The 14819-nt window shown below is 29.9% G+C and overlaps 1 protein-coding gene across 4 annotated transcripts in view; it reads left to right on the forward strand.

Annotated features, from left to right (window-relative positions):
* Positions 1–14819, forward strand: part of LOC105197244 (E3 ubiquitin-protein ligase MARCHF5) — a 69202-nt gene that overhangs the window by 2158 nt on the left and 52225 nt on the right. For all 4 annotated transcript variants that reach the window (XM_039447740.1, XM_039447741.1, XM_039447739.1 and 1 more), the window contains exons 2-3: positions 3366–3580; positions 3651–3819. In XM_039447740.1, coding sequence (XP_039303674.1) covers positions 3403–3580; positions 3651–3819 — 347 coding nt within the window. In that variant the 5' untranslated portion in view covers positions 3366–3402. The remainder of the gene's footprint in view (positions 1–3365; positions 3581–3650; positions 3820–14819) is intronic.

Consider the following 14819-nt stretch of genomic DNA (forward strand, 5'->3'; position numbering starts at 1 on the left):
CTTAAAAGATCAACTGAGCAAATTAAGATAGTTATAAATATATATGTACTGAATTAACTCTTACATCGAGTTTTTTTTGACAAACAAAATGTTTTTGGCTTTACATAGCTTTTTCAATCGTTCTATCTATTATGACAATAATAATAACAATAATAATAATGAGCTACATTTTTGATTAGATATAATATAAACTTTCACAATTTCATCAAGCATGCATTTGTGCAAAGAAAGTTATGATGATAATGAAAGCTTACATTTTTGGTTTATCATGTACAAATACAAAAAATGTTTTAAATTTCTAAAAAATCGTTCTTGCAGAAGGAGCCACAATTTTTTCAACAGATTACTCGTTTGAAGGCATGAATATGTTTTGTCCAGTTTTATGTGTCAAAATTAAAACGAGTTTTCATGGGTTATCTGAAAGCCTATATCGAAGTAATTATCGTTAAATTTTAATGATCTATAAGTTAAAAATTAAAAAGAAATACCTTGAAGGAGTCTTGTGTAAGATGTCAAATTTTCTGCTTGATATGTCTGCATCTCTTAACAGAAGATCTCATGTTTGACTAAAGGACTAAGTTTAGCGCGGAGGTGGATAATATTATGTTGGAAGTGTAAATATATAAATATAAAATATGAACTTTCTAACTGTATTTGGGTTTTTCCAATCTCAACATTTTTGGGAATTCTAGTGATATTAGAGTATAGTTACATTTTTGCATATTGTAATACTCTATCCACTAAAATGTGTCAAAATATTGTAGATATTAAAAAAAAATTGCGAAGCTTAAACCTTTTGTTAATAATACTCTTATACCACGAGAATTTTTAAAAAGTATTTGGGTCGAAAAAGACCCAAACATAGAAGGTTAGAAGGCTAAGAGAAGGAGATATCGGCAATTTCTTTTAGAATATCGAAATAAGCACTGTCAAGCAATTCAGTATCATTTATTAAATTTATGTTCTTTTACTTTTTTATGTGTACTGTTTCCGATATAAGTTTTTCGTAGAAATGTTTTTTTATGTCTATGATTTGTGTGTTATCCCAATCAAATGTATGATTTTTATTTGCTTTGTGCTCAGTGAATACTGAATGTCTTGATGGTTCTAATTTTGTTATTTTTGTGCTCTTTAATTCTGGTGCCTAATTGTCTCTTTTGTCTAGTTTATCCAATAAATTTGTTGTATTTTTTGTACATATTGAACCAAAAATGTAAGCTCTCATTATCATCATAACTTCCTTTGCACAAATGTGTGCTTGATGAAATTGTAAAAGTTTATATTATATTTAATCGAAAATGTAGCTCTCATTATTAATATTATTATTTTATATTATAATAGGTAAGACGATTAAAAAAGGCTAACAAGGGGAACCCTTAAGAAGTGCCTTACCGATTTTTATAAAATGTTATGAGCGTGTAGTATTCACTTTCTACTGTAGTAAAGCCGTTTGTTGCACTTAGGCATTTTCGAGAAAATAATTCGATTAAATATTTCCAGCATCTATAGTACAGTTACAGAACGATTGTCGAGTTAATGACATAGCATAAGGTGTTAGAACGTTGACTAGTATGCGTGGGATTCCAGATTCGATTCCCGCGGATAAGACTTTTTTTAAATTTAAATCTTCTATTTTTAAATTGTTATATATGTATAATTTTTAAACAGTTTTGAATTATTTACTATAAAATATTATTTTTAAAAAAATCAAGAAATTTGAAAATGCTCTATTATCTAAATAAATTAAAATTTCTCATAAACACTATTTTTTAGGCCTTTAATTCTTGTTTCATATTTTGTGTGTTTATGACAAATTTTAATTTAATTAGTAGTAGAAGAACATTTTTAAATTCCTTGAATTTTTTAAATAACATTTTATATTAAATAACTAAAAACGATTTAAAAATTATTTATAACAATTTAAAAATATAAGATTTAAATAAAAAAATAATCTTATCCTCGGAGATCGAATCCTCGGGACCTCACGCATACTAGTCAACGTCCTAAAACCCTACGTTACATCGCTAACTTGACAATCGTTCTTCTATAACGGTACCATAGGTGCTGGAAATAGTTAATCGTCATTTTCTCGAGAATGCTTAAGTTGTGCAACGAACGGCTTTACTACAGTAGAGATGTGAGTGAATACTACACACCCATAAAATTTTGTTAAAATCGGTGAGGCACTTTTCAAGAGTTTTCCTTGTAAGTGAAATCAAAACGTTTTGTTTGCAAAAAAACTTAATGTAACACTTGATTCAATATATTATAACTTTATAACTATCTTAATTTGCTCGGTTATTGACCTTCTTTTAAAAATTTACTTTATTATAAAAAATAACGAAGATTTCTTGCTTGTATGAAAACAAATAGTTAGAAATAAAAGGCCAAAACGAGAAAAATTATTATTTATATAAAATATAATTTTGTTTAGTATTAATCACACTGTCGACGGAACGTTTTGATCTCACTCGACTATCATCAGCTGTTACTAATTACAAATTAAAATATTTACTCAAACCTCTACTTGTCGTGTAACCAAAATTAATCATAATTACATAATTCCACACAACTTAGAGTGCACACACACACACATGTATATATATGTATATGTATGTATGTATGTGCGTGTGCGTGTGTGTGTGTGTGTATATATATAATGTTGATATTATTCAATTTCAAATTCTGCCCATGTTATGTGCTGTGTATTAGTATAAAATTGTATATAATTAGTGCAAGAATAGTCTATGTTCAAGTGGTTAAAATACTTGTCAAATGATTAAAAAAATAGTCCTTATGCTTTGTCAAGTGTGAGAAGTTGAATTTATAAATGTTAAGTATATTTTTTAAATTGTCTATTGAAAATTTTATTTTTTATATAATAAAATATATTTATACATATATATTATTTCTTTTAAATTTTTAAATATAATTGTTTAATATTGTTTTAATATTGTAATAATATTAACAATTATTGAAGAAAAATCAATATAGGTTTAGTATATTGAAAAACACAGTTTAATTTATTAACATTGCTATCTCTTAGTAATATTGTTTTTTTAATGTTTTATTTTGTAATTATTTTTTTCTGTATTGTGTTATTCAATACAGAATATAATTAACATTGCTATTATCTACATAAATGGCTGCGCTCCGATGTATAATGCCATTATTAAAAATCTATAATTTATATTACGTATAAATTTTCAATATTGCAGTAAATTTTGAAACGCAACTAAGTAAACAATTTTCAGTAGCGTAATCTTATAATTTATAGCATAGTCCTAAAAGTACTTGCAAGTCAGAGAGTAATGATTCGTTTATAGGAGTAATTTAAGTATAATTTTAATATGTTCTCAAAATAGTGATGAAACTGTGAAGGTTTTGCTTTGCTGAAGCACGATGTCGGATGATAATATGCCGCACATCTCTTACGGACTTGACAGCCGTGGAAGGATAGTGCGTATCGAATCGGGTATAACAAGGGCCAACATCAGACGTCTTCCAAGTTTAGAAGAGGCTTTAAGAAGACTTAGCACAAATTTAAGATCCGATAGGCAAACAACTGACCCTAACAATGGTACAGCAAGTGACATACTTCTGCTTAATAAAAAGAGAATTTATAAGTTATTTATGTCTTTTTATTACAGAGATATCTGATTCTCAAGCTACGGCACAAATAGCATCGCTGGAAGAAGATAGTTCTCAAAATGCGTGGGATGACATAACGGATCATGAACTATCTGTTGATATTACTGATGGAGCTTCCTCGCCAAATCAAATTACGTCTAGTGTGCCATCATTGACTCCAGAAGAAGAGTAAGCTCACGCATATTATTTGGAGCAATTATGTATTGCATATATTTAAAAAAAATGAAGATATTTTTTTGTCTTTAACCTCAGAGAACATGATAATCCTTGAGAAAGTATTTTTGATTTACATGTTGTACAATTGTCACAGACTTACAATTTAAATGTCGATTTCGAATAATCTCTTTAGAAGGATTTTCATGACAAGGTACTCTCAAAGGTTTGCAGTTGTCTTCCGAGTGGTAACAATTGATTAAAAATTCTATGTTTTTAATTGAATTTGAATTTAGATTTTTGACACAGAAAGTAAACACACAATTCTCTGCGTCATGATCGCTGCATATCTCAAAAAATAAAGATAACGTGATTAAAAAAAGAAACGGAATATTTAATACCAAAAAAATTGGCAGAACTTGGAATTTTCAGGGGATTTCTTTTCAATCTTGAAAATTATAGAATTTTATTGATTCTCAGGAAAATTTTTGAAGAAACTTTATTCATAAATTTAAATTCTTGTCTTTTTCTAACAGAATTGTTTCATTTTCTTACTAATTTACAAATTGATTAGAGCAATAAATATGGCATATCTACGTACAATGAGGTGTATTAATGAGGTCCTTTTTTGGTGTAGGAACTCCAGCAATTTAACCAATCATGTGTTGCCATTGGCTTAGTGAGTTCGTCTGATTGGCTAAGGTTGCTGTGACTTTTGCACTAGCTACATCGAAAAAGGATCTCAGTAATGCACCTCATTGTACATTATCGTGTGACTCACACGTTTTATAAAAAATAATGGCAATACATTGTTTTTAATTAATATTATATGTTTAGTCACTTTTTAAATTATATCCAATGAGCTGGATCTATGCGTGGCGATAGATTATTGTGTGCATTTAATAGTTCATATTTTTTTAAAATATTTGTCTATATTTAATATTCGAAACTTAAATAGCTTTTGTGTGATTGTATGATTAAAGAATATTAAAAGATACAATAAAATATATTTTAAAATTGCAATAAAAAATTCTCTAATCTTGAAATTTTGAATAAAATTCTAAAATTCTTAAGGAATTTTTTTTACAAAATTTGAATAAACACTGATAAAATTTGTATATTTTCAAGAATTTTTCATAATTAATATTTTTGAAGATTTCTAAAAAAAATAAAATAAAATTTTAGATTTCATACATTTTTTTTTTTTAGAAATTATAAATTGATAAATCTTTGAAATATATTTTTTTATATGTAAAGAATTTACATATGTCAAGAATTCTAGAAAAGATTTTCTATATAAAAAATAGACTCTCACTGTTCGGCATCAAAATTTAGATTAAAGTTTCTGGTTTTTTTTTATGTTGACTGGCAGTTTTGAAAGATGTCAAGTAGTGTCCTTCAAGTAGGATTGATTTTATTGATCAAATAGATAAGTTTTTATATTATTTCCTTATTCAAATTTGCACCATTTTTTTCAAATAAAACATGTAATAAAAGAATATAAGTTTTGAATGTAATTAGTAACATTTTAAATGTAATTTGTTAAATATGAATATGAATTTAAACTTAAGAAAATTCTGAAGTCGTCTTGTTTTACTGACAGAACATGATTTTTTCCCGCATACTATTTTTATAATTTTTTTATGCATTTAAAAGTCCTTTTTTATAATTAATATATAGGCACTAATAGAGTACGAACTCATCGATTTTATTGGATGTACAACTTAGTTTGGTCTGTTTTCAAAAGATGGCTCTAGGTGCTATAAATGGTTGACGGCGACAGCTGATTTTTGCTGTATCGTGAAGTGTTAACATCTGTCAACCAAATATTGTTTACAAGTCTTTGAGTTTTGCACAACAAGTTTAAGTTTTACTGCGTTGAAAATGTCGAGCTTTGTTCCAAATAAGCACCATTTGCGGGAAGTTTTGATTTCAATTGGAAGAAAAGTGCAGCTGAAGTGCATCGAATGCTTGTGGAAGTATATGGTGAATCTGTGCCATAGGATAAATCTTGCAGAGAATGATTTCGACGATTTAAAAGTGGTGATTTTAGTATTAAAAACAAAGAGCGTTTGGGTCAACTGAAAAAGTTTGAAGATGAAGAATTAGAAACATTACTCGATCAAGATTTGTGTCAAACGCAAGAAGAGCTTGCAAAAACATTGGAAATTACTCAACAAGCTATTTCGAAGCGACTCAAAACCGCGGGATACATCCAAAAGAAAGGAAATTGGGTCCCATACAAATTGAAACCGAGAGATATCGGACGACGATTTTGCATGTCCGAAATGTTGTTTGAACAGTACAAAAAGAAGTCTTTTCTGCATCGAATCATTACCGGGGACGAAAATGAATTCACTACAACTCGAAACGCAAAAAATCATATGTAAAGCCCGGTCAATCGGGAATATCAACGCCGAAGCCGAATATCCATGGTGCCAAGGTAATGCTCTGTATTTGGTGGGATCAGAAGGGTGTAATCCACTATGAGCTGCTAAAATCTAGTCAAACCATCACGGGAGACTTTTGCAGGCAACAATTGATACGTTTAAAGCGAGCTATAGCCGAAAAACGTCTAGAATATGCGATCAGACGAGTCTATAATCTTTCACCATGACAACGCTCGGCCCCATGTTGCTGTTTCCGTTAAAAACTATTTGGAAAATAGCGGATGGGAAGTTCTGACTCACCCGCCTTATAGCCCAGACCTTTTCCCTTCCGACTACCATTTGTTTCGATTGATGCAGAACGCTTTGACTGAAATACGCTTCACTTCAGAACAGGGTATCAAAAATTGGCTCGATTCATTCTTGGCTTCAAAAGATGAACGTTTCTTCTGCGATGGAATCCATAAATTGCCAAAAAGATGGGAAAAAGTAGTGGCTAGCGATGGACAATACTTTGAATAACCCAGATAACAAAATGCGCACATAGTGAGTTCACAGAGCGCGCATACCATGCAGATTATCCACACGGTGTGAGCTCACGGTATCCGACAGATGCGTCATCATATGAGAATCATATCAGTCGCACGCGTGCGATACTTATGCGTGCGAGCGATATGAGCCTCAAATGCGTTCTCCAAATGAGACTCATTGCTTGCATGCATGCATATGGCACTCAAAAATTCTAATCATTGCCCTTTTTTTTACGTTTCAATCAACACACAATATTTAAAAAATGTTTTTAAAAACGTTAAAATTAATAGATTCATGCTTCTTTTTACATTCAACAAATTTTTTTTTTTAATATTGAGGGTTTTTTTAGATTTTTTTTTCCGAAATTTTCACGCGGTCACCCATCTAAGTTGCGACCCCGGTGAACGTTGCTTGATCTCTATGATCACTGCGAATTGATCTCTCGTGATCACCTGTAAATACTTTATGCTAATGTACATCATTGATAGATCAGGTCAATATATGTTATCGAAAAGACGAAATATATGTAATTAAAGTATTTTATTTATATAAATATATATATTTAAGTTTATTTTTTACTGATTTTTATAAATGTTATTGAAATATTTTATAAACGAATTTTAAAATCAATAATAATCAAAAAATAAATAGCTTAAATGTTAAATAAATAATAAATAAACATAATTTTATAGAGATGAAAAATAAACAAAATAATTAATATTAAATAAACATTAAATAAATATTCAATAAACATTTAAAAAATTCTTACTAAAATCATTTTTTCAATTAAATAATTTATGAAAAATAAATACTAAAACAATATTAAACATTTATTTAAAAAAAATAAAATAAATATTAAATTAATATTATAAGCCAAGTCTGAAGAATAAGCCGCATGCGCTAGTATTTCCCAACTGAACGCCTCGATCGTTTTCCTGACCCGTTTTGCTGTGTGTGATGGGGCATTATCATGGTGCAAAATGACTTTGTATTGCCTTTTTCCATATTCCGGTCGTTTTTCACGTAATGCTCGATTTAAATTGATCATTTGCTGTTGGTAGCGATCAATGTTAACCCGGTTTTACCAGGTTTTAGCAGCTCATAATAGATTACACCCTTTTGATCCCACCAAACACAAAGCATTGTTTTCTTTCCAAAGCGATTTGGTCTTGCAGTGGATGTCGATGGTTTGCCTGGATTTATCCATGATTTACGACGCTTAGGATTCTCAAAATATATCCATTTTTCATCACCTGTCACGATTTGATGGAGAAATGACTTTCTTTTGTATCTGTCGAGCAGCATTTCACAAGTGGTTTTTCGATTTTCTTGCTGTCTTTCATTCAGTTCATGTGGAACTCATTTTCCCACTTTCTGAATCTTTTCCATAGCTTTCAAGCGAATGGAGACGGCTTTCTGCGTCACATTCAATTGATCCGCAAGTTCTTGTTGAGTTTGAGTATCATCTCCATCCAATAAGGCTTGCAATTCGTTGTCTGCGAACTTTTTTAGTGGTTTCCCACGCTCTTTGTTTCTCAAAATCACCACTTTTGAATTTTTTGAACCACTCGAAACATTGTGTTTTACCAAGAGCATGTTCACCGTAAGCTTCGACAAGCATTCGATGCGATTCTGCAGCAGTTTTCTTCAAATGATAACAGAAAACCAATGCTGTCCGCAAATCGTAGTTTGTAGGCACAAAACTCGACATGTTTAAGGTTATAGAAAAATATACCGCTGTATGAAATTTGGGTTGTTGTGTGTTGAAAATCTTTGTCAGCTATTAGAGGGAGATGATGGCGCTGCAGAAGTGGTCTTACGATCCCTAAACTGATGGTTAGCATCATTTCTAGGAAAATTCCGGTTTCACACTTCTACACCTGGTAAACATAGGCATTAAGATCCAGCTACGATCGAAGAAGGCTTTCTTATTATCATTGGACCGAATTAAGTTGCACACCAATATATCGGGAAAAAAACAAAAAATTAAGAAATTTAGATCTGTTTTATTTATTCTTAACCTAATCTGAAGCTGTCAACGTTATCAATATTGTTGTTTTATACAAAAATTCTGTAAGGTATTTATACAAAAAAAAAAAAAAAAAATGAGTTGGAATGCAGAAAATGCATTACACGAAAATACAATATTCAATTCTTAAAATTATGCTTAAATATCTAATATGAAAAATTAGTGTGCTTGGGAATTTGTGCATGTACATATATACATGCATACAATATTGATATTGTAGTATGAAAACACAGCTTTTTAAGAAGAACTAAGAAATTAATATCACGAAAATTAAATTGATTCTCAATTGAGGGAGTAACCACTCTTAAATTCCGGTGTATAACCCGCTAGAAGTCCTTGAAGTTTGTTGAATTCCTTGAAGTCCGATGAAGTCCGGCGTAGTTCGATGAAGTCCGGTATAATTTGATAAATCTTATGTATTATACCATGAAATTTTGGCTTTTATAACGAATTTTTGGTCGAAACCAGTTAATTAGTTATTAAGGAGGGATTTTTGATAATCTTTTTTTAGGATCTTTTAGCAATCGTAATGAATTTCATTGAATTTCAACGAAAGTTTGATGGAGTTTGTAGTCCAGTGTACATCTATTTTCCGAGTGATTACCCCTTCGTACTCAATTTAATAATTTTTTTATGTTTACAAACATTACTATTATCTCTTCTTTATTGATGCGCTCATTTCACATTACTGGTTATTACGATAAATATTGTCAAGTGCCTCAGTGGTCGAACTATTATAGCTAAGGCACCCGCTTGGAAAATTGAAGGATCTAGATTCAAACCCTGGCCGAGGTAATATTTTTTTGCAATAAATTCTATACAGTTTTTTTGGGGATAAGGAGAGTTGTAGAGATGCGTGTAAACATCAAAAATTATTAAATTAATTAGCAATTTAATTTCAAACTAATGATATGTAACTCAGGACTCTCGAAAATTAAAACAACAGACAATTGAGAATAAGGCTACTGAGAGACAGCGCGAATATAGATGCGCAATCAAAATGATTAATGTTCTTAAATTATTTATTCATCTTAAACGAAATAACAAAATCAAATGAACGTTTCGACTTACTTAGCAATCATCTTCAATGAATTAATGTAAAAAATAAAAAAATATTTTAGCCCTTATTAGTCATACAAAACGAGATGCAATCCAGTCACTAACAATTTGTCAAATCCATACTGGCATTTTTACCCGTGGCAGTGTCGCAGGAAATGATACTTCTCTATACAACTATCATATTTTTTTGTTTTAGATTCAAATAATTACTGTTATTATTTATTACTGAACACAGACTTAATTATAATTACGATTTTGATTGGGAGAACATCAAAATCTTAGACAATAAACGTTTCTTGGGCAGGCGTTTGATATCTGAAATGTTACATATTCAATTACAAAATAACAGTCTCAATTTACAAACAGACACTGAATGCTTGCATTATGCATATCTTTCATTATTAAAAAAAAATTGTAATAGAATTATATCCTCCGGAACGATATACAATTTGTGACTCATTTTTATTTATTTTATTAATAGTTGACTCACCTCTAATTATTTTTATTTTCTATTTATATATTTTTATTTTTATCCAACATGATAATTTATGACTTATTTTAATTGTAATAGTTGACTCGCCGCTAATTTATTTCTATTTATTTATTTATATACTTTTTTATTTAATTTGTGATATTTTAATTGTAAAAGCTGACTCGCTGCTAATTTAGTTTTATTCTTATTTATTTATATTTTTAGTTAACATGACTTTTTTCTCTTTTATTATTTTTACGTTTGTATATGTGTATTTATTTATTATTTATATTCTTGACCGCTTGACTATTGGTGGCATTAAAGTAAGATATTAGAGCAACTTGATTTAAACAGTTAATATACATTTCTACTTGAGACTGTGAGCACGCATTGTTGTGGAACGCTTGAGTGTATACTTTGACAGGAAAAAATAATTTTCGATGGACAAAAATTTATTCAAGGTTTTATTAGTATTTATCAGTTCAAATAGATGAATCACGAAAGTATAGTCTTAATTACGATAATTATTTGCTATCTAAAACAAGGTAAATATATCGAATAGGGGAGGCTGCCCCGATGACCTTGACTTTGACATATGTTGTCAAGGTCATGACCCTGAGTAACGTCCAACAAATTTTAGCCGTTGTTTGCCCTTCGTTAAAAAGTTATAATTATAAAAAGTTTATGAAAATTAAAAGCGATAACTACATATATACTCACATATATTTACATATACTCACATATACACATAAAAATGTGGTACAGAGAACGAGTGGGCGAGGGAGGGGCTCCGCCCCTCCCTCTGCACCCCCTCTCCGTATTTTTTTTAACCTAACCTATCCCTATTTTTGTCGAAATTTGTAATGATATTAGATTTGTATATGTGAGTATATGTGTAATTATTGCTTTTAATTTTCATAAACTTTTTATGATTATAATTTTTTTAACGAAGGGCGAGCGACGGCTAAAACTTGTTGAACGTTACTCAGGGTCATGACCTTGCCAACGTATGTCAAGGTCAAGATCATTGGGGCAGCCTCCCCTATTCGATATATTTACCTAAAACAAAATATATGATAGTTGTATAGAGAAGTGTTATTTTCTGCGACACTGGGTAAAGATACCACTACGGATTTGGCAAGCCATTGGTGACTGGACTGCATCCTGTTTTTGGTGACTGATGGCTAGAATATTTTTTTCTTATTTTTTACATTAAGGCTCCTGAGTACTCACCGCGGCCATATTGAAGTTGTGACGTCAGAAGTGAGAAATTGCGTGAAATGACACGTAATTTTGTCCGACATGCCATTTGTAAATAAAGCTAATTCGGATAAAACAGACTAAGCAGATGACTTTAAAACACTTCTTAATATTGATCACGACTATCCTTTTTCCGCCTAACAGTCAGTAAATAGTTGTAAAAAGCATGTAAAGTGAAGCTATTGAAACAGGAAAACACATGGGCACGTAATTTTGTCCAACGTGTCATTTCTAAATAATGCCAATTTGGATAAAACAGACTAATCAGATGGCTTTAAAACACTTCTAAATATTGTCACGACTATCCTTTTTTTGCCCAGCAGTCAGTAAATAGTCGTAAAAAGCATGTAAAGTGACGTCTATGCAGACAGGAAAACACACGGATGTCTATTGAAAGGAGTGAAAAATGTACTTTTATGTATACAATTCAAAGAAACTTTACTCGCGGTCCATTTTTACGAATTTGGTAAATACGAGGCAAGTATTTATTATTCATATTTTTACAATAAAACACATAATAACAAAATGACATGCACGATAACATTTCATCGTCAATCTATCACGTTTCACGTGTATTAGTTCTAATTTTGTCCGCGACGAAATGTCGCTACCGTCAACGCGGAGTTCTCGGCTGAGGAGTCAGGAGCCTTAATTCGCTAAAGATAACTCCAAAGCGAATCGAAACATTCGTTTAATTTTATTATTTTGCTTAAGATGAATAAATAATTATAAGAACAGTAATTATTTTAATTGCGCACTTATATCCGACTCTCAGTAGTCTTATTCCCAATTGTTTGTTGTTTCAATTTAATTTCATAATTACATTCAGGATCATCAAAATCTGCTTTTGATCAATATAGCTTTCTTGTTATTTAAATATGTTGTTACTCTTTCCGGTTTTCTTACGATATTGTATTGCATTAAAATTAAATTACAAAAGAGGAAAAAATAATTTAGGAAATAATAGGTATACAGTCTTAATTCTATATAACCCAAAAACACATAACAAATCATTAAAAACTGATGTCAACAAATGTCAACATTATTGTACGGCATATAACTGCTTAATTTTATAGCGTAGAAATGCTGTATCAAAACGAAAAAAGCTTCCCTAGAAATAGTAACACTTAAAAATAATATTTTTATAAATTCTTCAGAAGTAAATATCAATAAAAATTATACGTTTATTTGCAAAAAACACAATTATTATCAAAAGCAGCAATTTTAATTTTTTTTTTTTTTGCGCAATTTAAATATCGGTTAATTTTTAATTTAGATTTGGGTTAAACATGCAAAATTACATTGCAAATGATTATTGTACTTGCAAGAAATAGTGCAGACTCAAATAAGGAAATAATGGGAAAAAAAATTAATTTTTTAATAACAAATACAAGACAAGTTTGTTGTTGTATGTAAAGCAATAAATAAAGAGATAACCGATCAAATGGCGAGTACAAAAAAATGTTTATTTTTGTAAATTATTTTGTTATGAATTTAAATTAAAACAAACATGTTTTGGTTTTACTTCTTCACCATTTTATAATAATCAAAATGTTATTTTGTGCATGTTTCTTAACATTAACAAATAATATAAACAGTTATTATACAGAGTTCCCGAACTTAAATGTCAAAACTTCGAAAGCGTGTATAATCGAACTAACAATAAAAATAAAGTCCTTTAAAGATATGCTCTTTTTGTTTTGTTTTGCTTTGTTTCGGAGAAAATTGCAAAAGAGACGGTTTTTATTTTTGTATTATATTTATTTATTATTTATATTTTTACACTTATTTATTCACATTGTCACTTACTTAATGTAAATATTGTTCAAAATATTTAACCTCTTGCAACAACGTAAGCATTGCATAGTACGAATAGCTCATTGCAGTCAAATACTGATATTTTGTGCACTGCTTTCACGATTTGGTTTCTTAGTTGCTCTTATTGTACTGTCTCGTGTATGATTTGAACAACGATAATACTTCGAAGGTAGTGCGCATTAATTTTTACACAAAAAAATGCCAAGACAGTGAGTCAATGGATGCATCCAAATGCGCAACTGTTTAGTGAGCGGCTAAGTAGCAATTAAATGTGATAAGTTTTTACCTTTAGATTCAATAAATCATATTAAGAAGGCATGATTGTTCGGTGGATAAAAAGGCCTATTTTTATGATTTTTTTTTTTTTACAGAAATTATATGAACGATTGATTTGAAATTTTGCGCACATATTTATCTATATTTTGTTGTTAATTAGGAATTTTTACAAGTAAAAATAACGAAAATTGTAATAATTATAACATTGTTTGCGCGACGTGTCCGAGCGCGCATTGTTTCATGATGGCCATAAAATCTCAACACTTAATTATCTGAGACAACAAATCGAAAAAGATTTTTAATCTACAAATGTTTGGTTATTGTTGAAACCAGAATTTTTAAAATCGAACTTTTTTTTTAAATAATTATTATGCATGTAAAAGCAAACTAAGAAATCACAAAAAATTTTGAAAGTTTAATGTAAAAAGAAAACGAACACAATAATATATTTTAATTTTGCTAGCTCCAACGATGGAAAGAAGTATTTCGAATACATAAATAAAAGGCGAATTTAATCGGTTCATTAGTTTGTCTGAAATTGTGATTACCAGTTTGAAAAACATAGTTTCGAGAAAAATGTGTTTAAAGTTTAGAGTACAATTTACTCGTTTTACTTACTATTTTTAGTACATACGTGTCATTCTAATCAGTAATTCTAGGTAATAAGTTTTCTGTAATGTTTGAGTAAAAGCATTGCTAATCAGACACTTGGAAGCAAAGTGTACTTATTACAATGGAAAATAATAAAATAAAATCAAAAAGAAGTACACATGTAAAAATTTTTACTTTGAATAAAATGTTATAACTTCCGTAATTATACAAATTTTTTGATAAAAAATTTAAGGATTGATTCTTAACCCTTAAACACGTAAGTGGGTCTGAGAGATCCCATATGAAGTTTCGAACGCTTGCTATGTGAAGACCGAATGAGATAGGAGGTTCGGACCAAGACGTAAAAAAAGTTTGAAATCTCCTCTTTCAATTGATATGATTGATCATTTTTTTTGGTCAACTAGAATTCGAACGGCACGGCAATAAAGTATTGTTGTTAGGGTCAATGCGACACATATAGTGTGTAAGTGAAACTTTTTTTGTGAGTAGTTTATATAAAAAAGCTGGACAAAATACGTTTGAAGAGGTCGGTTCGCGGATATTACTTGCATATACTCTGTCTAAAGATGGA

This window comes from Solenopsis invicta, chromosome 4 (assembly GCF_016802725.1).
Source record: "Solenopsis invicta isolate M01_SB chromosome 4, UNIL_Sinv_3.0, whole genome shotgun sequence".
Taxonomy (NCBI): domain Eukaryota; kingdom Metazoa; phylum Arthropoda; class Insecta; order Hymenoptera; family Formicidae; genus Solenopsis; species Solenopsis invicta.